Here is a 24,128-nt window from a genome sequence, read left to right as displayed (position 1 = left end):
CTCTCATTGGTAGTCGCCGCTGGGATGACGTCGCTTCAACATCCACCCGAAGACTTTGTGGCTGTATTATCTAGTGGAAAGCCAGTATAGCCCATTTCGTGGTTGTGGTAACTAGTGACAACCCAAGTCTGAAAATTTGAGACCAGATTGAAGACAACTCGATTCCATTTTAGTAACAATGTCTTCAGAAAAGGTAATAAAAATGTTATACACCGGCTATAATTCTCGTTTTTAGATTGTAATAACAAATACTCACGTTAGCAATGTCAAGGAGTCGTGGCTAGACGGTTGCGTAGAGGCTGGCTGAGATGAAGGTAAGTAAATCATTACAGGCTAAATTGCAAGAGCTGTCCTTTGAAGAAACGGGTGAGTTGGTGGAGCTGGCCGCTTCCCGTCTACCTGGATTCATTTTTTTACATCACAATCAGTTGTGTTGTTACAAGGTAGGGGTGGTATACAGAAGATAGCCCAATTTGGAAAAATACTATGTCCATATTATGGCAAGAACAGCTCAAATGAGCAAAGAGAAAAATGTCAAGAACTTTCTTCAAGTGCAGTCGCAAAAACCATCAAGCGCTATGATGAAACTGGCTCTCATGAGGACCGCCACAGGAAAGGAAGACCCAGAGTTACCTCTGCTGCAGAGGATAAGTGCATTAGAGTTCATAGAGAATTCAAAGCACACTTAACCAGCATGGCTACCACAGCATTCTGCAGCGATACGCCATCCCATCTGGTTTGCGCTTAGCGGGACTATTATTTGTTTTTCAACAGGACAATGACCCAACATACCTCCAGGCTGTGTTAGGGCTATTTGACCAAGGAGGAGAGTGATGGTGCTGCATCAGATAACCTGGCTTCCAAAATCACCTGACCACAACTCAATTGAGATGGTTTGGGATAAGTTGGACGCAGAGTGAAGGAAAGGCAGCCAACAAGTGCTCAGCATATTCGGGAACTCCTTCAAGACTGTTTGGAAAGGTATTCCTCATGAAGCTGGTTGAGAGAATACCAAGAGTGTGCAAAGCTGTCAAATGGGCAAAGGGTGGCTACTTTGTAGAATCTAAAATATAGTTTGATTTGTTTAACACTTTTTTGGTTACTAAATATTTCCATATGTGTTATTTCATAGTTATGTTGTCTTCACTATTATTCTACAATGTAGAAAATATTAAAAGTAAAGAAAAACCCTTGTCCAAACTTTTGACTGGTACTGTAGATGTAATCCTTTTCAGTTTTCAATGCCTAGACCATTCACCTTTGAGACTTAATATTGCAGAGTCTCTTTTATTTAGTGAGTATTTTTATATTTAGTGAGTATTTTTTTCTATAGAATTTCATTACTATCAGTGCTTAACTGTAGTGTTAACATACTGAGTGTACAACACATTAAGGACACCTTCCTAATATTCTTTCCTAATATTGAGTTGCACCCCCCCACTGCCCTCTGAACAGCCTCAATTCGATTAGACTCTTCAAGGTGTCCAGCATTCCACTGTGATGCTGGCCCATGTTGACTCCATCCTTCCCACACTTGTTTCAAATTGGCTGGATGTCCTTTGGGTGGTGGATCGTTCTTGATACATATGGGAAACTGTTGAACATGAAAAACTCTGCAGTGTTGCAGTTCTTGACACAAACTGGTGCACCTGGCACGTCGTTCAAAGGCACTTAAATCTTTTGTCTTGACCATTCACCCTCTGAAGGGCACACAATTCATGTTTCAATTGTCGCAAGGCTTTAAAATCCTTCTTTAACCTGTCTCCTCCCCTTCATCTACACTGATTTAAGACGATTTAACAAGTGACATCAAAGGGTCATATCTTTCACCTGGATTCACCTGTTCAGTCTGTCATAGAAAGAGCAGGTGTTCTTAATGTTTTGTATACTCAGTGCATGTTGAAAATATAACATCAATAACATGTACTATATTGTGATGAGTTCTAATAAATTGTAATTTTGGGGTTTTACGTCATACAAATCTTTTTCACAACCGATAGGTAAACTAACACGTACATGTTGCCCTTCGCCTTCTCCACGGCTGGAACGATGGTTATAGTGCTGCCCGTAGGGTTCCAGTGTCATAGACTGGAGGAACTGAGTACGTTTTTTAAATTATTTTTTTATTTCCCCTTTATTTAACCAGGTAGGCCAGTTGAGAACAAGTTCTCATTTACAACTGCAACCTGGACAAGATAAAGCAAAGCAGTGCGACACAAACAACACAGAGTTACACATGGAATAAACAAACATACATGTGATTCTTGAAGGATTACAGCTCAGATCTAGATAAGGGTTGGCCTACTCGGGTCCTCGGGGCCTGATTAGTGTCACACTTTTGCCTCAGCCCCAGGGTACACACCTGACTCCAATAATCAACAAATCATGATCTTCATTTTTGAATGCAATTAGTTTAATCAGCTGTGCTTGCTAGGGATGGGGGAAAAGTGTGACTGCACTACGACCCCAAGGGACTGGAGTTGCCAATCCCTGACCTAGATAGACAACAAATCAAACATGCCCCATCAATCCCAATCCAGATTACGATTTTACCATTTGATATTCTGCAAAGGGAGAATTGCCTTTGATGACCATCAGTCTTAGATTTCCAGGGTAAATACATTCCGTTTAGGATGAAGGGAGTAAGTTTTTTTTCTCAACATTGGATAAGGTCATTTGGCAGAATGAAGAACTAATGTTTCCAATCATTCAAAAATAATTTCATTTTACAGTTTTATACACTCAATACATGTGTATCTTTTGGGCTAGGTTTGTCTACATCTCAACCACACAGCTCAAATGGGGAATAGCAGTAATCTGTGTGTGTAACGTCTGCTTCCAACTCACACTCTCATACACGTAGATCCCCTGAACACAGCTCACTTTCCAGCTCACACTCTCACACACAAAGTATATCCCCTGAACGCAGCTCACTCTCCAGATCCCAATCACCCGAATTCTGATCACCTTTTCACACAACTGTATGTCATTATCACACCCTATTTAGTTCAGTTCTTTGCACCCCATCTTTGTGAGGTATTGTTTGTATTTGACACACTTCTCTTCAGAGTTCTGTTTCCAGTAATATACTCCTCCCGTGTATGATAGTTTTTGCCTGCCTCACTAACGACACCTTTTGCCTATTCCCTGCCTGTACCTTAGCCTAATGGATTTCCTGATACTCACCTATTGCCTGATCTCCCGGACAACGTTACTAGCCTTTTCCCTGCCTGTACTGTTGCCTTTTGGGACCCCCTGTGTATGACCTGCGGCCTGCCCCTGGACCCAGCTCCCTTCCTCCTCATGTGGTCCTTTACATTAAACACCTCTTGCACTTGAAACCAACTCTCTGTCTCCCTCGTGTTCATTACACTGCAGTAGGCTAATATTGGGATAGTACATATGTAATCAATACTCAAAGTAAATCCTAGGTAGTTAATTTTCCTAAACAGCATACCTACATAGATGCCTAAATTCTGCTCCAATACTTGACAATGATGGGGCTGGAGTCGATTTATTCCTTTCATGACTGAAAAATATTATTTCAGGTTCAAAGCTTTGACATCAAGTAATGAAGCCCAGTTCAGATCCAACAGCCGACATGAGACAAGACATAAATACTATCCAGTTTTAGAATGTTGTGTTGTACAACAGCTGACTAAAGAAAGGTCATTCAGTTGGCACAGTTTAAAAGGTAACTCTTTCCAATGATGTGATGGAAACTTTTAAACAATGTGGCCACTTGCTGTAGCAAGGTATTGTAGAAAACAAGTGTCATGCACACATGCACCAGAAACAGGGTACATTGACTTGTCAGATAAATATCAGCATGCTAGGCTAGCTATGTGCAGCAAAATAGCTAGTTAGAATTCGACTTGGCAAGCCTACTTAGCTGCTTGGCAAAACATGGAACGTTAGTTATTTGATTAGCTAAATGTATCCGTCTCTTCGCAAACTACATGTTGAATTTCTGAAACTCCAGCCGACGACATGATAATATAAAAAAGTTAAACTTTAAGATCCAACAAACCGTTGCGTCCTTTCTCATCTTATGTATCTGAACTGGGCTTTATGATCATGTCTATTCTGTGCCAGTAGAGTAGTGTTTGAAGTAGCTAGCTAGCTAATATCAGCATGGTTTGAGGAGCACAGACATCCGAAATATAACAAGGTCAAGTAACGTTATCTATACACATAATTTAGCCAGATTGTTACGACTAAACCGTCATTTCACCTTATAGCTATTAAGATATATTATCTAGCTTACCTTTTCAGCAGAGAAAATGCCAACTCTGTTAGGTTTTGAATCCCTTCAACTCTTAGTTTTCTCCACTGTGTGAACGCGAATCAGGTTTACTCTCATCTTGGCCCGGGCTCTATCGCTTACCCCTTTCACCAGTATGCTTTCTAAAGTTCTGTTTCTTTGGTTTAGAGTACATATCTTAATATAAGCCAGTTTGCTACAGCAGAGTGATAATCCTGCAGCAACAGGAAATGTGAATTATTATGTGGATTATATTTAATGGACATTTTTCATGAGGGAAAATTAAGCCTGACATTTCAGATTGGAAATTACAAACTTCAGAAGCCTTTTTAAACCTCAAATACGCTACAAGTTTTGCATTTCTCCTGCAACAGGGAGATCAAATTAAGATCTTATATCTGTAGCTGCTGCTGGGTCAGGTCTTTTTCCCCTCGAATCAGTCATGTCTGTCAACTAACTAGCTCCGCTAGCAAAGTGTGAACATGAGCTCAACTAGCTAGCTATCATACCGCTACACGTTAGAGCTGATTACGCACAGATTGTGCACAGCTAATGAATACACCGGCTCTCAGGCAGGCTAGATTAATGTTAGAATAAAGTATTGCACAATACTGTTAATGTATCACATTGGATGACCACTAGCAATTTAGAGCTTTTGAGCCTAAAACCTCCCAAAAAGTTACATATTGCAGGTTTATTCTACCATTAATCTAATTCCAAACTTTCTTTAATGCATTTTAAAATAGATTTAAAATAATCAAATACGTACTGTATGCAGACAAGGATAAACAGAATAGGCACATATCTCAATGGCACGCCAGTGAGACATGTGCCTATTCTGTTTATCCTTGTCTGCATACAGTACGTATTTGATTATTTTAAATCTATTTTAAACATGCCATTGCCATGTTCCTGTTTATGATTACAGTTAAATGCTTCTCTGCAGGGGAGAGGGACCAATATAGTCAGGCTGAAATGAAGTGGCTATTGCACTCCCTTGAGATGTGTATTATTGTGTGGATGTGCCCCTTGATGGGTGGGTACTAAAATTAGACACCTACTCGTCACACACACAAGCACGCACGCACACACACACGTCTTGACTGTGATTGATTCAGCTTTACTGGGAGAGGCCAGGCGAGTCGGGAGATGTGTGTGTAGTGGCATATAGTATGTGTTGCACAGTGGAGGATGCTACAGTGGCTTGCAAAAGTATTCACCCCCTTGGCATTTTTGCTATTTTGTTGCCTTACACCCTGGAATACATTTTTTTTGGGGGGGGTTGTATCATTTGATTTACACAACATGCCTACCACTTTGAAGATGCAAAATATGTTTTATTGTGGAAAAAAAAACTAGAAATACAGAACACTTGAGCGTGCATAACTAGTCACCCCAGAGTCAATACTTTGTAGAGCCACTTTTTGCAGCAATTACAGCTGCAAGTCTCTTGGGGTATGTCTCTATAAGCTTGGCACATGTAGCCACTGGTATTTTTGCCCATTCTTCAAGGCAAAACTGCTCCAGCTCCTTCAAGTAGGATGGGTTCCGCTGGTGTACAGCAATCTTTAAATCATACCACATATTCTCAATTGGATTGAGGTCTGGGCTTTGACTAGGCCATTCCAAGACATTTAAATGTTTCTCTTTAAACCATTCAAGTGTTGCTTTAGCAGTATGCTTAGGGTCATTGTCCTACTGGAAGGTGAATCTCCGTCCCAGTCTCAAATCTCTGGAAGACTGAAACAGGTTTACCTTAATAATTTCCCTGTATTTAGCGACATCCATCATTCCTTCAATTCTGACCAGTTTCTCAGTCCCTGCCGATGAATAACATCCCCACAGCATGATGCTGCCACCACCATGCTTCACTGTGGGGATGGTGTTCTCGGGCTGGCTGATGAGGTGTTGGGTTTGCGCCAGACATAGCGTTTTCCTTGATGGCCAAAAAGCTCAATTTTATTCTCATCTGACCAGAGTACCTTCTTCCATATGTTTGGGGAGTCTCCCACATGCCTTTCTGTGAACACCAAATGTGTTTGCAGATTTTTTTCTTTAAGCAATGGCTTCTTTCTGGCCACTCTTCCTGTAAAGCCCAGCTCTGTGGAGTGTATGGCTTAAAGTGGTCCTATGGACAGATACTCCAATCTCCGCTGTGGAGCTTTGCAGCACCTTCAGGGTTATCTTTGGTCTCTTTGTTGTCTCTCTGATTAATGTCCTCTTGCCTGGTCCGTGATTTTTGGTGGGCGGCCCTCTCTTGGTAAGTTTGTTGTGGTGCATATTCTTTACATGTTTTAATAATGTATTTAATGGTGCTCTGTGGGATGTTCAAAGTTTCTGATATTTTTTTATAACCCAACCCTGATCTTTACTTCTCCACTACTTTGTTCCTGACCTGTTTGGAGAGCTCCTTGGTCTTTATGGTGTCACTTGCTTGGTGGTGCCCCTTGCTTAGTGGTGTTGCAGACTCTGGGGCCATTCAGAACAGGTTTATATATACTGAGATCATGTGACTGATCATGTGACACTTAGATGGCACACAGGTGGACTTTATTTAACAAATTATGTGACTTCTGAAGGTAATTGGTTGCACCAGATCTTATTTAGGGGCTTCATAGCAAAGGGGTGAATACATATGCACACACCACATTTCTGTTGTGTAATAAAAAATATATATTTTTTGAAAGTAATTTTTTTCATTTCACTTCACCAATTTTGACTATTTTGTGTATGTCCATTACATAAAATCCAAATAAAAAATATAATTCAATTGCAGGTTGTTATCCAACAAAATAGGAAAAACGCCACAGGGGGATGAATACTTTTGCAAGGCACTGTAAGTGGAGGATGGCTCATAATAATGTCCGGAACGGCGCAAATGGAATGGCATCAAACACACGGAAACCATGTGATTGATGTATTTGATACCATTCCACTGATTGCGCTCTATCCATTACCATAAGCCCGTCCTCCCCAATTAAGGTGCCACCAACCTCCTGTGGTGTAGCAGAAACGAGAAAAAGTGTGTGTGTGTGTGACGAGAAAGAGTATGTACAGTAGTGTGTGTGTGTGTGTGTGTGTGTGTGTGTGAGAGAGAGAGGTGGCAGACCTGAGGTGGTGTTGAGGCTCAGTAATGAACATGTGGAGAGAGAGACCGGGGGAACTCTAGGAAATCCATTTACAATCAGTGACATGTTCTCCCTCTCTCGCTCATAAGGCATGGATAAATGAGTTGAAGGGTGAAATAGAGGGCAATTTAGGATCCCAGTAATACTCTATTATATTACAGTATTACATCCTTTGTGAAAGCATGAAGGTATATATGCATTCCAAATGCAATGAGTTGGTTAATTGCAATTTTTCATTAGATATAATTAGATTACTTTGATTATTTGTGTTTTTGTGTAGATCTGTGTGTCCCTGTGTGTGTACATGCACCCATATTTTTGTTTAATGAAATATCTATAAATCAGTAACCATAGAGCATATCCCATACATACTTACTGTATATCTATATCATCTTTCTATCCTCACATATACAATATGTCTTTGATACGATTAGACCATTAGAGAACTGTTCCTGCCCTTTCACGGTCGGTGACACAGGTCTTCTGAGGTTTTTCCCACAATGCCTCAGTGTCTGGGTGTCAGCGGGGCACACGTTCAGGGACCACTTCGCACACACTACAGGAGGTTGGTGGCATCTTAACTGGGGAGGACGGGCTCGTGGTAATGGCTGGAGTGGAATTAGTGGAATGGTATCAAATACATCAAACAATTGGTTCCTACGTTCACTCCGTTCCAGCCATTATTATGAGCCGCACACAGGTACATACACACACTCTCAGAGAATACTTCAGGACACTGGGAGTCATCCAAATAGTCAACACACATGAGACAATTACTGCTCCTTCAGTGGTTCTCTGTCTCGCTCTCTCTCTCTGCCTAACTAACTCCTTCTCGCTCTTACTCTGTATGTGTGAGTGTGTGCTTGTTTATGTATGCCTGTGTGCTTGCACACTGTATCCATGCAGGTGTGTGTATGTATGAACTGCCTTGGCTGTGAAAGGAAAACTGAGAGGTCACTGCACCCCTTGGCAATAAATTGAACCTCAGTCATTGAGGCCAGTGGAGGAGGGATATGCTATAAAGCTTCCATTCTCCAGCATCCTCTATATTGTCTGCAGACGGATCTGTTGAGCTAACATGAGGTGCAGGGATTGTCTGAAGGCTGGGACACTGGTAAAATACTACACGAGGTAGTTCTATTTGTATGTCTCTGGGAGAGGTATTCACCTGAAGTAAAACATATTTTGACATGTCAGCCAACCAGCATGTGGTTAAAGTGGAACTCGAGCCAGAGTGGAGCACTGAGAGGCACCACTTAGCAATGACATCTGATTAAACACTGACAGAACTCTATAATACTATTTTTAATAGTGAAAAATGGCAAGCAAATAAGCCGTGCAGTTTGCTGGATGTGTTTAACCTGTTAGGGCTAGGGGGCAGTATTGACACGGCTGGATAAAAAACATACCCGATTTAATCTGGTTACCACTCCTACCCAGTAACTAGAATATGCATATACTTATTACATATGGATAGAAAACACCCTAAATATTCTAAAACTGTTTGAATGGTGTCTGTGAGTATAACAGAACTCAAATGGCAGGTCAAAACCTGAGAGATTCCTTTACAGGAAGTGGCCTGTCTGACCATTTCTTGAACTTCTTTTCCATCTCTATCATTTACTAAGGATCTCTGCTCTAACGTGACACTTCCCACGTCGTCCATAGGCGCTCAGAGCCCGGGAAAAAACAGAATGTCGTCATTCCAGCCCCAGGCTGAAACACATTATCGCCTTTCTCAAGTGGCCGATCAAGGGACACTGGGCTTATGCGCGTGACCCCGACCGCCCCCGCCTTTGGGATTTTTTCCTCTGTTTGCCGAAAAGGAGATTCCCTGTCGGAATATTATCGCTTTTCTACGAGAAAAATGTCGTAAAAATTGATTTTAAACAGCGGTTGACATGCTTCGAAGTACGGTAATGGAATATTTAGAATTTTATTGTCACGAATTGCGCCATGCGCCTGACACTTCTTTACTATTTCGGATAGTGTCTGGAACGCACGAACAAAACGCCGCTATTCGGATATAACGATGGATTATTTTGGACCAAACCAACATTTGTTATTGAAGTAGCAGTCCTGGGTGTGCATTCTGACGAAGACAACAAAAGGTAATCAAACTTTTATAATAGTAAATATGATTATGGTGAGTGCTAAACTTACCGGGTGTCTAAATAGCGAGCCCGTGATGCCTGGGCTATGTACTTAGAATATTGCAAAATGTGCTTTCACCAAAAAGCTATTTTAAAATCGGACATATCGAGTGCATAGAGGAGGTCTGTATCTATAATTCTTAAAATAATTGTTATGCTTTTTGTGAACGTTTATCGTGAGTAATTTAGTAAAATGTTAGCGAATTCCCCGGAAGTTTGCGGGGGGGTATGCTAGTTCTGAACGTCACATGCTAATGTAAAAAGATGGTTTTTGATATAAATATGAACTTGATTGAACAAAACATGCATGTATTGTATAACATAATGTCCTAGGGTTGTCATCTGATGAAGATCATCAAAGGTGAGTGCTGCATTTAGCTGTCTTCTGGGTTTTGGTGACATTATATGCTGGCTTGAAAAATGGGTGTCTGATTATTTCTGGCTTGGTACTCTGCTGACATAATCTAATGTTTTGCTTTCGTTGTAAAGCCTTTTTGAAATCGGACAGTGTGGTTAGATTAACGAGAGTCTTGTCTTTAAATGGCTGTAAAATAGTCATATGTTTGAGAAATTGAAGTAATAGGATTTTTAAGGTTTTGAAAATCGCGCCACAGGCTGGCAGTGGCTGTTACGTAGGTGGGACGCAAGCGTCCCACCTAGCCCATAGAGGTTAACTATACTTGTGGGGACCAGAGATCCTGACAACGGAAATGTTTTGACCAACTGGGGACATTATGTTAGTCCCCCACAAGGTCAAATGCTAGGGGGTTTAGGTTTAAGGTTAAGATTTAAAATTAGTGTCAGGGTTATAATTAGGTTTAGGGATAGGTTTAGGGAAAATAGGATATTGAATGGGAGTGAATTGTGGGTCCCTGCAAGGTTAGTTATAGAGGACTGTGTGTGTGTGTGTGTGTGTGTGTGTGTGTGTGTGTGTGTGTGTGTGTGTGTGTGTGTGTGTGTGTGTGTGTGTGTGTGTTTAGGGTTAAGGTTAGGGTTAGGGAAAATAGGATTTTGAATGGGACTGAAAATGTGTCCCCACATGGTTAGTTATTGTAGACTGTGTGTATGTGTGTGTGTGTGCCTCCGTTTTCTCCTCACCCTTTCTCCCCATTCTCTAACCCACCCCTCTCTCTCTCCCATCCCTCTTCTCTGATCCTACCCATTTATCCCCCACTTTCACCCCATCCTTCTCCCCTTGCCTTTCTTCCCAACACCTTTCTCACCCCATCCTTCTCCCTGCCCCACTCCTTCCTGTTCCTATGCTCTTCTCACCTTACCATGTTTCTCTCGCCCTACCTCACCCCACCCTTTTCCCCCTGCCCATCTCCCCACCGTTCTCACCCCATCTTTCTCCCTGCCACTCTCCTCACCCCTATCTCCCTCCACCCACCGCCCTCTGTTCCTGTCCTCTGTCCATAAGCTTTCCTCACCATCTCCACCCCTCACTCCCCCCACAACCCTCAGCCATTCCTTCTCCCTGCCCCTTTCCTCCCTGTCCCTCTGCTGTTAGCTCCATGCTGCTCTGTGCTGGCAGGAGAAGACAGGGACACAACAGGGGTGTGACTGTGAACCAAAACGCTGCCAGCCCACACTACCCCTCTACAGAGCTGCAGGCACTTGGCTTGGGGCCCATGGCACATAGACCCCCCCAAACAGGGGCAGATAGGGCTGGGGAGAGGGTTGAAACCATTGGTTGGGAGGGATGGTTATGTATGTGATGGGAGGCAACCATGTCACCCAAACAACAGTTCCATCCACCTCCATCCAACCTATCGCCCATCTCACCCTGCATTCAGGATGACATATCCACATTTACATTCGATATAACACCCAAACAAGCATGTTCCGTTCACCACAGCCATCTTACCTGTGCATTTGAAGAACTTGGACTCTCCCACACTTAGCTCCACCTTGTTCAAGGATATGGACACCTGCAGAACAGCTATGAGGAGAGAGAGAAAGAGAAAAAAGATTAGTATATACACACACAAGAAAACTCAGGAAGAGAAAATAGGATAATAAGAAAGAAAAAAGTTTTGTTAACATAGGAGGTGGGAGGGAAGCGGTGACTGGCTTTCAAAAGTTGGCACTGTTACAACGTGACCGGTCGGGAGTAGGCTACTAAGTGACTGCGAGTGAAGAGCAAAATAATCCTAACATTGATTTATCGAGACCAGTCCCCATGCTTGTCTCAGAGCAGTGCAAAACGGTGCTGAAATAGTTGACCACACACGGGTAGGCTATTGCTTCAAATCCTATTATAACAATTGGATGACGTAGGGTGTTCCAGTAAGCAACAATGTGTTGCCTTCATTAGCCACTTTATTCTTTAAAGAACTCCAGCACAGAGAAGAGAAAGGCGCCTTAAATAATTCAACAATAAAGCAATTGAACTCACAAATGCATTTGACTATTTCTAATAATGGCCATCAATCAAAAACACATCATCTACCATGGTATTCCATTTCCAGCGAGACTATTCAAGCCATTGACACACTGATGGTTGAAGATGATGAGCGATCGGCAAAGGCAATCCGGAATCTGCTGTCATCACCGCACAACATCAACGTCGCTCTAATCACAGTCAGAAGACAGTTGAAAAAACTTAAGTGTACTTATGGAAAGGCTCTGTAAGACACATACATATATATATATATATATATATATATATATATATATATATATATATACATACACACATACACACACATATATATATATATATATATATTATATATATATATATATATATATATATATATATATATATATATATATATATATATATATACATACACACATACACACACACACACACACACATACATATATATATATATGAAACAGGTTTCCCTCAAGAATTTCCCTGTATTTAGCACCATCCATCATTCCTTCAATTCTGACCAGTTTCCCAGTCCCTGCGATGAAAACATCCCCACATGATATTCTCTGGGTGATGAGAGGTGTTGGGTTTGCGCCAGACATAGCGTTTTCCTTGATGGCCAAAAAGCTCAATTTTTGTCTCATCTGACCAGAGTACCTTCTTCCATATGTTTGGAGAGTCTCCCACATGCCTTTTGGCAAACACCAAACATGTTTACTTATCTTTTTCTGGCCACTCTTCCTGTAAAGCGCAGCTCTGTGGAGTGTATGGCTTAAAGTGGTCCTATGCACTTTGCAGCATGTTCAGGGTTATCTTTGGTCTCTTTGTTGCCTCTCTGATTAATGACCTCCTTGCCTGGTCCGTGAGTTTTGGTGGGCAACCCTCTCTTGGCAGGTTTGTTGTGATGCCATATTCTTTCTATTTTTAATAATGGATTTAATGGTGCTCCGTGGGATGTTCAAAGTTTCTGATATTTTTTTATAACCCAACCCTGATCTGTACTTCTCCACAATTTTGTTCCTGACCTGTTTGGCGAGCTCCTTGGTCTTCATGGTGCCGCTTACTTGGTGGTGCCCCTACCTTAGGGGTGTGGCAGACTCTGGGGCCTTTCAGGACAGGTGTATATATACTGAGATCATGTGACAGATCATGTGACACTTAGATTGCACACAGGTGGACTTTATTTAACTAATTATGTGACTTCTGAATGTAATTGGTTGCACCATATCTTATTTAGGGGCTTCATAGCAAAGGGGGTGAATACATATGCACGCACCACTTTTCCGATTTTTATTTAAAAAAAATGTAAACAAGTTCTTTTTTTCATTTCACTTCACCAATTTTGACTACTTTGTGTATGTCCATTACATGAAATCCAAATAAAAATCTTTTTAAATTACAGGTTGTAACAGGGTGAGTTCTTTTGCAAGGCACTGTATATATATTTTTTTTCTTGCCCATAGTAATTTTTTATGGATCCATTAATATATTTCATGTCTCTAAACTCAGCAAGAGTCTATTGTCCTGCTGATAGTTTAAATAAACATCTGCATTTTGAAAGAGTATTTTTACCATTATTTTATTAACGATAGCATAAATATGTTGATGAAGAAATACTGTACGGTTGCATGATGTTTGTAGTAATTTCTCGCCAGGGACCAGGCCCATATTTGATTTTTGATGGTAAGTTTAGCTATTTACAAAGCAAAAGGTACATAAAATATTGTATCCTACACCTCACAGACTGCTATGTGTTCCACAATAATTCACTGTTGCCTCCTTTTTCAGGTATCATGGCTCGAGATTTCTTTGAGGAAGAAATCATGTTTCTGGGACCATATAATTTCTTTCAAGGTAGGATGATAGCAATATTTTGTTATGCATAGGCCTATTTACATGTATATTTCTGATTTGCACCTAATGTTGGCTGTTAGGCTAAATGTATTTTTTTCTTCTCCAAATGCAGACAATGACCCAACACACACTGCCGCCCGGGTTTGCATTGCAAATGTGGGCATAAATTGTGTCAAGATGCCGTCAGAGTAAGTAGACCTTCATGTAGTAAAATAAAGTTTAAATAAAAATAAATAAAAGACCTACAACACTTTTAACAGCACATTACTCAACACTAGTGAGACTCATGTCACCTACAGTAGGCCTATATTTTTTTATCTCTACATGTAGGTCTCCTGATTTAAACCTGATCGAACTTGTTTGGCATCAACTGAAAACATTAATCCATAACTCTGCCAAGCCTACAAGCAAAGATGAACTGGTGAAGGCCATCAAGACATTGGCTTGAGAAATTGACCATACATCAATGCAACAAATACATTGATCAAATACATTGATCATCTCAGGTTTTACCCGTGGTCGTGGGGCTGGGGGTAAGTGCAACTAAAATGTAGTTGAAATAATACATTGCAAGTTGGGGGGATTTTCACACCTACAGTAGCCAGGCTATTAAATTACCATTTTGTAAATATGAAGAGTCGATTGTCCTGCTAATAGCCCAGCATGGAAACATTGTTTGCATGATGGGCTACATCTGCTACAGTACACTTATGACAAGTGTTTGTAAACATGCTTTCCATCACTAATGTAAATAAAAACACAGCATCTAAAAAAAAATTGCACATAATGCTGTTTACATTTTTCATTGTAACCACAACGTCACAAATAATTGAACACACACAACATTTTTCATGAGGGAAAATCTGGTCTGTGAGAATATCTAAGGGGATTTTATATAATTATAATGCAGGGTTGATTATAATAATAAAATCATTGGATAACAGATCGGCTCTCGGAACTCATTAAGAGGCGGCTTCTATCTTCAATATAATCATTAATTCAGAATGTTAAACCAGAATACAGTAGATTATAATATACGGAAAATTGCGTGTCAATTTATAAAGCATTGTGCCATGGAATCGGTACATCAAAAATCTCTTCCCAACTATTTTGCAATCAATATGGCACAGCTGTCAATTTTTTGGTCCTTAAATGAAACTGGTATATATTTTTAGTTATCACAATTTTATTTAACCAATTTTGGTCTCTAATGCAGGGCCAACAGACAAGTTCCTCATTTTTATTTATGTTTTTACTTTATGGGATCGCTGTCCCCACTGCGGGATGGTTGAGCTAACGTGTGCTAATGTGAATAGCATGACGCTGTAAGTAACAAGAACATTTCCCAGGACTTAGACATGTCTTATATGGGCAGAAAGCTTCAATTATTACAGTAGCTATTACAGTGAACAAATGCCATGCTATTGTTTGAGGAGAGTGCACAACAACAAAAAACTTTTAACACGGAAACTGGTTTGATACATTCACCTCCTAAGGTAAATAATGTACTTATATTCAGTAATCTTGCTCCGATTTGTCATCCTGAGGGTCCCAGAGATAAAATGTAGAATAGTTTTGTTTGATAAAATACATTTTTAGATTCAAGTGTAGGAACTGGGTTCTACAGTTTGACCCCCTGCTGTGTCTACCCCAGTCCCCCCAATCTAGATGTGTGAAGGTTAGTGTCTTTTCTGAAGGGAAGCTAATTATCCATCATTTATGACATTCCTGGGAGTGTGTAAACTGATTTTTTTTACTACCATATCATTTTTGTATGTTCTCTATAGTTATGTACTTGAAAATGTATCAATTGACCAATTCGGCACATTTGGGCAGACTTGATACAACATTTTTAACAGTAATGCAATGGTTCATTGGATCAGTCTAAAACGTTGCACATACACTGCTGCCATCTAGACTTCTAAGCGATATAATGGCCTTTCTCTTGCATTTCAAAGATGATGAAAAAAAATAGATGAGAAAATGCATGTTTTTTTTTCTATGTATTATCTTTTACCAGATCTAATGTGTTGTATTCTCCTACATTAATTTCACATTTCCACAAACTTCAAAGTGTTTCCTTTCAAATGGTATCAAGTATATGCATATCCTTGCTTCAGGTCCTGATCTACAGGCAGTTAGATTTGGGTATGTCATTTTAGGAGATTTAAAAAAAAAACAACAAAAAAACTTGATCCTTTCAACTGAAATTGCAACAAACTTTCTAAGACTTGTTTAAAAAATAATGATATTTTGGAGATGATTTCGTTTCAAATAACCGAAAGTGAATGATTGTAATCTGAATAAAGGGGAAAAGGCCATTCTTGACAATGGGGCCATTCTTGACAAAAGTTTGTTATTTAGAACGATTTCCGTTTATACCCTCTATAGAGAAACCAAAAGCCCACCGTGCCTATTTTTCTAAAATCGTCAGTCCACATGTCAAGTGAAATTCCCCCATTGTATTTACCCAACTTCTCTCTTAACTCCAGGACCACTGACAGTTTTTGTTAGTGTTGCCTGATGTAGGACTCTAGCGCCAGAGGAGAGACTCTCAGACTGAAAACACCTCTATTAATTTCTAAAAAGATAGTCAATTTGTGCCACAGTTTAGACTGCCGATAGATCAGCGTTTAACTCCCCCTTGTGATACTGTGGTACAATGACAGAATGCCACCATCTACCACTAACGGTCGTGGCATCAGCTCGTAACGTTTTGAGGAAGAACCACTGTACCATTCTATGACGCTCGAATACTTCAAATTATGAGGCCTAATCCTACGCCTTTCCCGTTTTGCTCGGAGACTACTACTACAACACAATAGGGTATCATGCTGAGGTTCACATAGGATGAAGGACTAGGTAATGAGTGGAGTTGTGACAAACACTTCCTTTTACCATATAAAAGCTTGAAATCACACACACAATTCGAATGTAGATGTTCGGCTGCACATCATTGCAAGTTGTACTTAACCTGTTGGGTCTAGGGGGCAGCATTTGCACGTCTGGATAAAAAAAATGTACCCGATTTAATCTGGTTACTAATCCTACCCAGTAACTAGAATATGCATATACTTATTATATATGGATAGAAAACACTCTAAAGTTTCCAAAACTGTTTGAATGGTGTCTGTGAGTATAACAGAACTCATTTGGCAGGCAAAACCCTGAGACATTTTCTGACAGGAAGTGGATACCTGATGTGTTGTATTGACTTTAAACCTATCCCATTGAAAAACACAGGGGTTTAGGAATATTTTGGCACTTCCTATTGCTTCCACTAGATGTCACCAGCCTTTACAAAGTGTTTTGAGTCTTCTGGAGGGAGATCTGACCGAACAAGAGCCATGGAACGGTGATGTCCCATTAGACACCTGGCGCGCTACTTCATGTTGGGTACCCTCGTTCCAATACGTTATAAAAGGCTATGCATTCGTCCACCTTGAATATTATTCATGTTCTGGTTAAAAAAGGCCCTAATGATTTATGCTATACAACGTTTGACATGTTTGAACGAACGGAAATATATTTTTTCCCCTCGTTCATGACGAGAAGTCCGGCTGGCTTACATCATGTGCTAACGAGACGGAGATTTTTGGACATAAATGATGAGCTTTTTTGAACAAAACTACATTCGTTATGGACCTGTGATACCTGGAAGTGACATCTGATGAAGAGAATCAAAGGTAATGGATTATTTACATAGTATTTTCGATTTTAGATCTCCCCAACATGACGTCTAGTCTGTATCGCAACGCGTATTTTTCTGGGCACAGTGCTCAGATTATTGCAAAGTGTGATTTCCCAGTAAGGTTATTTTTAAATCTGGCAAGTTGATTGCGTTCAAAAGATGTAAATCTATAATTCTTTAAATGACAATATAATATTTTACCAATGTTTTCTAATTTTAATTATTTAATTTGTGACGCTGACTTGACTGCCGGTTATTGGAGGGAAACGATTTCCTCAACATCAATGCCATAGTAAAACGCTGTTTTTGTATATAAATATGAACTTGATAGAACTAAAAATGCATGCATTGTCTAACATAATGTCCTAGGAGTGTCATCTGATGGAGATTGTAAAAGGTTAGTGTATCATTTTAGCTGGTTTTATGGTTTTGGTGACCCTGTCTTTGACTTGACAAAACATTACACACAACTCTTGTAAATGTACTGTCCTAACATACTCTAATTTTATGCTTTCGCCGTAAAACCTTTTTGAAATCGTAAAACGTGGTTAGATTAAGGAGATGTTTATCTTTCAAATGGTGTAACATAGTTGTATTTTTGAAAAATTTGAATTTTGACATTTATTTGGATTCAAATTTGCCGCTCTTGAAATGCACCTGCTGTTGATGGAGTGCACCACAGGTGGCACGCTAGCGTCCCACCTAGCCCCAAGAGGTTAAGTGCCTTGCTTGCCGCTTATGCCTTCCTGAGCCAAGTCTGCATCCCAAATGGAACCCTATTCTCTATATTGTGCACTTTTTTTGACCATAGGCCTGTGAGCTGGTCTTATGGGCCCTGGTCAAAAGTAGTGCACTAAATAGTGAATAGGGTGTCATTTGGGACACAGCGGCCGCCAGAGAAGAATAGCGTGAATCTAGTTAGGGGTGACACCAAAGGCAGTGGAGGAGAAAGCACCTTTAATCTTCTCTCTCTCTCTCACTCTCACTCTCACTCTCACTCTCACTCTCACTCTCACTCTCACTCTCACTCTCACTCTCACTCTCCCTCTCTCTCTCTCTCTCTCTCTCTCCGTCTGGCTATCCTTTGATTATCACTTCTTTCAATCTCTTATTTTATTTTGCTACAGTTTGTGTTTATGTTCTGTAGATGTGCACACACACACATGCACGTACACACGTACACACGTACACACACACACACACACACACACACACGCACACGCACATGCACACGCACACGCACACGCACACGCACACGCGCACACTCTAAGGAATTTGCTGTGACAGAGTGCTGCCTATAGATGGCAGTAGGCGAACACTACTGTAATGCCACCACTTTGCTGCATGCCTGGTAATACACATCTATTTCACAAGGGTTGTGATTTATCTATACTGAACAAAAAAATAAACACAACATGCAACAATTTCAAAGATTTTACTGAGTTACAGTTCATATAAGGAAATCAGTAAATTGAAATACATTTATTAAGCCCTAATCTATGGATTTCACATGACTGGGCAGTGGCACAGCCAATCAGAATATGTTTTTTTCCCACAAAAAGGCTTCATTATAGACAGAAATACTCCTCAGCACCCCCTCCCACCCCCGCTCATACGATCCCGCAGATGAAGAAGCCGGATGTGGAGGTCCTGGGCTGGGGTGGTTACACAGGGTCTGTGGTTGTGAGGCCGGTTGGATGTACTACCAAAATCTCTAAAACGATGTTGGAGGTAGCTTATGGTAGAGAAATGAACATTCAATTCACTGGCAACAGCTCTGGTGGACATTCCTGCAGTCAGCATGCCAATTGCACGCTCCCTCAAAACTTGAGACATCTGTGGCATTGTGTTGTGTGACAGAACTGCACATTTTAAAGTGGCCTTTAAAACTTCACCTGTGTAATGATAATGCTGTTTAATCTGCTTCTTGATATGTCACACCTGTCAGGTGGATGGATTATATTGGAAAAGGAGAATAGCTCACTAAATAAATAAGCTTTTTGTGCGTATGGAAAATTATTATTTCAGCTCATGAAACATGTGACCAACACTTTACATGTTGGGTTTATGTTTTTGTTCAGTCTATATCCTCCAACTGTCCATTCTCCCCCGGCCCCACCCCCCGCAAACGCACACAATGTCCCATCCCCAGGGTAGCACTATATTAGAGTTGCCAGTTATGTCCTCTCATCTCAGCTCTGCCCCACTTACTCCTCTTCCCTGTGACACAGAGCTCCAGCTGTGCCCGGTGCCCCTGCTCTCAGAGGTAACAAGTCTACCGTCTGCCATACCTTACAGTCGCGCCGTCTGGCTGATTAATGAGCAGAGGACACATATGCACGTACGCAGATACACATACACACACGCAGACAAACATGCGCAAACAGACTCTGGCCCGATGCGCACCCACACACACAGACTCCACCCCTCCCTTCATCGCCACTGCATCATTAACTACCAGCCAATACCTGTTTACAAGCAAAAACTTAAAACAGGAAGTACCAGTGATGCTTTCAATACAAAAGTGGCCCGATGAAGAGGATGCACAGCTACAGTATTGTTTACCACATCAGTCACCGGCTTCATTAACCCTTTGACGCGTATGATCGCATACAGTTGAAGTCAGATGTTTACATACACCTTAGCCAAATACATTTAAACTCAGTTTTTCAATTCCTGACATTTAATCCTAGTAACAATTCCCTGTCTTAGGTCAGTTAGGATCAACACTTTATTTTAAGAATGTGAAATGTCAGAATAATAGTAGAGAGAATGAATTATTTCAGCTTTTATTTCTTTCATCACAATCCCAGTGGGTCAGAAGTTTACATACACTCAATTAGTATTTGGTAGCATTGCCTTTAAATTGTTTAACTTGGGACAAACGTTTTGGGTAGCCTTCCACAAGAAGTTGGGTGAATTTGGCCCATTCCTCCTGACAGAGCTGGTGTAACTGAGTCAGGTTTGTAGGCCTCCTTGCTCGCACACGCTTTTTCAGTTCTGCCGACACATTTTCTATAGGATTGAGGTCAGGGCTTTGTGATGGCCACTCCAATACCTTGACTTTGTTGTCCTTAAGCCATTGTGCCACAACTTTGGAAGCATGCTTGGGGTCATTGTCCATTTGGAAGACCCATTTGCGACCAAGCTTTAACTTCCTGACTGATGTCTTGAGATGTTGCTTCAATATATCCACATAATTTTCCTGCCTCATGATGCCATCTATTTTATGAAGTGCACCAGTCCCTCCTGCAGCAAAGCACCCCCACAACATGATGCTGCCACCCCCGTGCTTCACGGTTGGGATGGTGTTCTTCGGATTGCAAGCCACCCCCTTTTTCCTCCAAACATAACGATGATCATTATGGCCAAACAGTTCTATTTTTGTTTCATCAGACCAGAGGACATTTCTCCAAAAAGTACGATCTTTGTCCCCATGTGCAGTTGCAAACCGTAGTCTGGCTTTTGTATGGCGGTTTTGGAGCAGTGACTTCTTCCTTGCTGAGCGGCCATTCAGATTATGTTGATATAGGACTCGTTTTACTGTGGATATAGATACTTTTGTACCTGTTTCCTCCAGCATCTTCACAAGGTCCTTTGCTGTTGTTCTGGGATTGATTTACACAAGTACGTTCATCTGTATGAGACAGAACGCGTCTCCTTCCTGAGTGGAATGACGGCTGCGTGGTCCCATGGTGTTTATACTTGTGTACTATTGTTTGTACAGATGAACGTGGTACCTTTAGGCGTTTGGAAATTGCTCCAAAGGATGAACCAGACTTGTGGAGGTCTTGGCTGATTCTTTTGATTTTCCTAGGATGTCAAGCAAAGAGGCAATGAGTTTGAAGGTAGGCCTTGAAATACATCCACAGGTACACCTCCAATTGACTCAAATGATGTCAATTAGCCTATCAAAAGCTTCTAAAGCCATGACATCATATTCTGGAATTTTCCAAGCTGTTTATTAAAGGCACAGTCAACTTAGTGTATGTAAACTTCTGACCCACTGAAATTGTGATTCAGTGAATCATAAGTGAAATAATCTGTCTGTAAACAATTGTTGGAAAAATTACTTGTGTCATGCATCAAGTAGATGTCCTAACCGAATTGCCAAAACTATAGTTGTTAACAAGAAATTTGGGGAGTGGTATAAAAACAAGTTTTATTGACTCCAACCTAAGTGTATGTAAACTTCCGACTTCAACTGTATTTATGATCATTGTTGAGCGGTCCCTGCAGGGTACCATCACAAATATGTAATTGGAACAGTAGCAACAGAACGTATGACCAACTTGTTTAAACATCATTGTTGTCTGAAAAGCATCTAAACAATGTTTTGTATTGATGGAAAATATAGGTCTTCAGATTTTCATCATCCAAGCATCACACGGAAAACATCCACAGCCAAAATAATTCTATAAACCAGTTTAAATAACAGGTTGCGCTGACAAGAAAAAATGTTTGCGACCTAACAGCTAGATTAGTTTACAATGTACCACATCTCTGGTGAGCACAAGGGAGAAATGTAATATTGTATAGAAAGGAGATATGCGTCAGCTAAGCTAATAGCGGCTACATTCTTTATGATGGCAGCCATGTTTGTTTATGTTTGACAAGGAAAAACTCCCTAACCCCAGAATGCCATTCACTATAAAACACAAATAAACAAAGTCAAAGATTGCTGCGCCCACTGCCCGAATAAGATCAACATATTTTGGCCACTTTCAGAATATTACAAATCTTCAATGTGCTTGTTACATTGTAAACAAGAACCGGAGCACATGACTTGACAAGTCGTTTACATTTTTTGATGACTCACAAAGCAAATAAAATGTTTTCCCCTCAAATACTAGCATACTGCCTAGTCGTAGCGCGAAAGCTAAACAGTGTTGCCAGATTTGGGTGAAACCATTTTAAGGGGGTTTGCAGTTAGTAATACTTGAAGTTTATACAAATGCAACCACGTTTTAGAAGGAGATCAACAGCTGGTCCATCCACGTAACATTCCACGCGTAGATGCTGCCGAAGCATAAACCTATATGATCATGTCTAGCTCCATAGTTTACGATAACCCATATTTACAACCTCACCTTACTCATGCCACAGTCTCTGCACACAATATATCTGATTACTCACACACTCCATTTAATCTGATCATCCGCACAAACTCACTTTGTTGCTTACATGACTTGGATCCACCCTGTTCTCACTCTCCTCTGTCCCGACCAGGCTAAAACCTATCCAAGCCATAATACTCACCACATGTGATAATTCCGAAATATCTTATTCTCTTGGAGGCGAGGCAGGCTACATGTACAGTGGTGATAAAACGTTGATATGAACAAAAAGTATTTAGAACGTCAGCGTTTACCTTAGCCATGGTTGGTATATGTAATACATGCTGATACCCCACTCTCACTTTGTTTCTTCGCAACTATTGTGTCAAACACACCAGACTTAGCACCTCAGGTTTCCTCCCCTTGTCTCACATGAGCAGACCCTCAGACAGGTGAATACCAAAGCCTCTTTGGGGTGACAGGTAGCCTAGTGGTTATTAGGCCAGTAACCGAAAGGTTGACCATGGATTACAGGGAACATCCTCACTGAGCTAAAGGCTAAAACTGTCACTTTCAATGAGCGGGACACTAATCCGGAAGCTTATAAAAAATCCCACTACGCCTCTGACAAACCACCAAACAGGCAAAGCGTCAATACAGTACCAAGATCTAATCCTACTACATTGGCTCTGACACTTGTCGGATGTGGCAGGGCTTGCAAACTATCACAGATTACGAAGGGAAACTCAGCCGCGAACTGTCCAGTGACGTTAGCCTACCAGATGAGCTAAATACCTTCTATACACGCTTCGAGGCTAGCAACGCTGAACTATGCATGAGAGCACCAGCTGTTCCGGACTGTGTTATTACTCTCTCCGTAGCTGATGTGAGTAAGACTTTTACCCTTTTACTGCAGTGGGCTGAATCAGGGTCAAACAGAGTGTTTCTTGGTAGTCTTTAACAAATCTCCTTTCAAACAAAAATATACACCTCACACACATGGTTTTGGGCTTTAAAAAGAAGACACTTGTACCATGTCAGATATAGAGTTGAAATGTATTACATTTTGAGTTTGCAATCCAATATTACACTTTATATACATCACAGAAGACTGAAATGTAACAAAACCGTTTGACACAGAAACACCAGATTTTCGGCAGGTGGATTATCAGGACACATACACAGAGCATGTGCTCACCAGCTGGCAAGTGTCTTCACTGATATTTTCAACCCTGACCACCATAGTCCCTGTGTCCAAGAACGCCAGGTAACGTGCCTAAATGACTATTTCCCCGTAACAGCTTCAACCCCTAAGCTTTAAGAATGCTAAATAGTTAATTAAATAGTTAACCAATAGCTACACGGACTATCTGCATTGACCCTTTTTGCAATTATCTCTTTTGCCTAATAACATACACTGATGTTACTGTTTATTATCTATCTCGCTATGTACATACTGTATCTACCTCAATTACCTGGTACCCCTGCACATATACTCTGTACTGGTACCCCATGTATATAGCCAAGTTATCATCACTCATTGTGTATTTATTCCTTGTGTTTGTCACAGTTGTCGTCGGTGAATGAGGACCAAAACG

The 24,128-nt window shown here is 40.8% G+C and overlaps 1 protein-coding gene across 2 annotated transcripts in view; it reads right to left on the bottom strand.

Annotated features, from left to right (window-relative positions):
- The window catches only part of ncam2a (neural cell adhesion molecule 2a), a 433,491-nt gene that overhangs the window by 132,083 nt on the left and 277,280 nt on the right, over nt 1-24,128 (bottom strand). For both annotated transcript variants that reach the window (XM_014151337.3, XM_014151338.3), the window contains exon 2: nt 11,413-11,487. In XM_014151337.3, the coding sequence (XP_014006812.3) occupies nt 11,413-11,487 (75 nt within the window). The remainder of the gene's footprint in view (nt 1-11,412; nt 11,488-24,128) is intronic.

Source organism: Salmo salar, chromosome 17 (assembly GCF_965601325.2).
Source record: "Salmo salar chromosome 17, fSalSal1, whole genome shotgun sequence".
NCBI lineage: Eukaryota > Metazoa > Chordata > Actinopteri > Salmoniformes > Salmonidae > Salmo > Salmo salar.
Note: the sequence above shows the minus strand (reverse complement) of the source record. Positions and strands in the feature narration are given on the sequence as shown.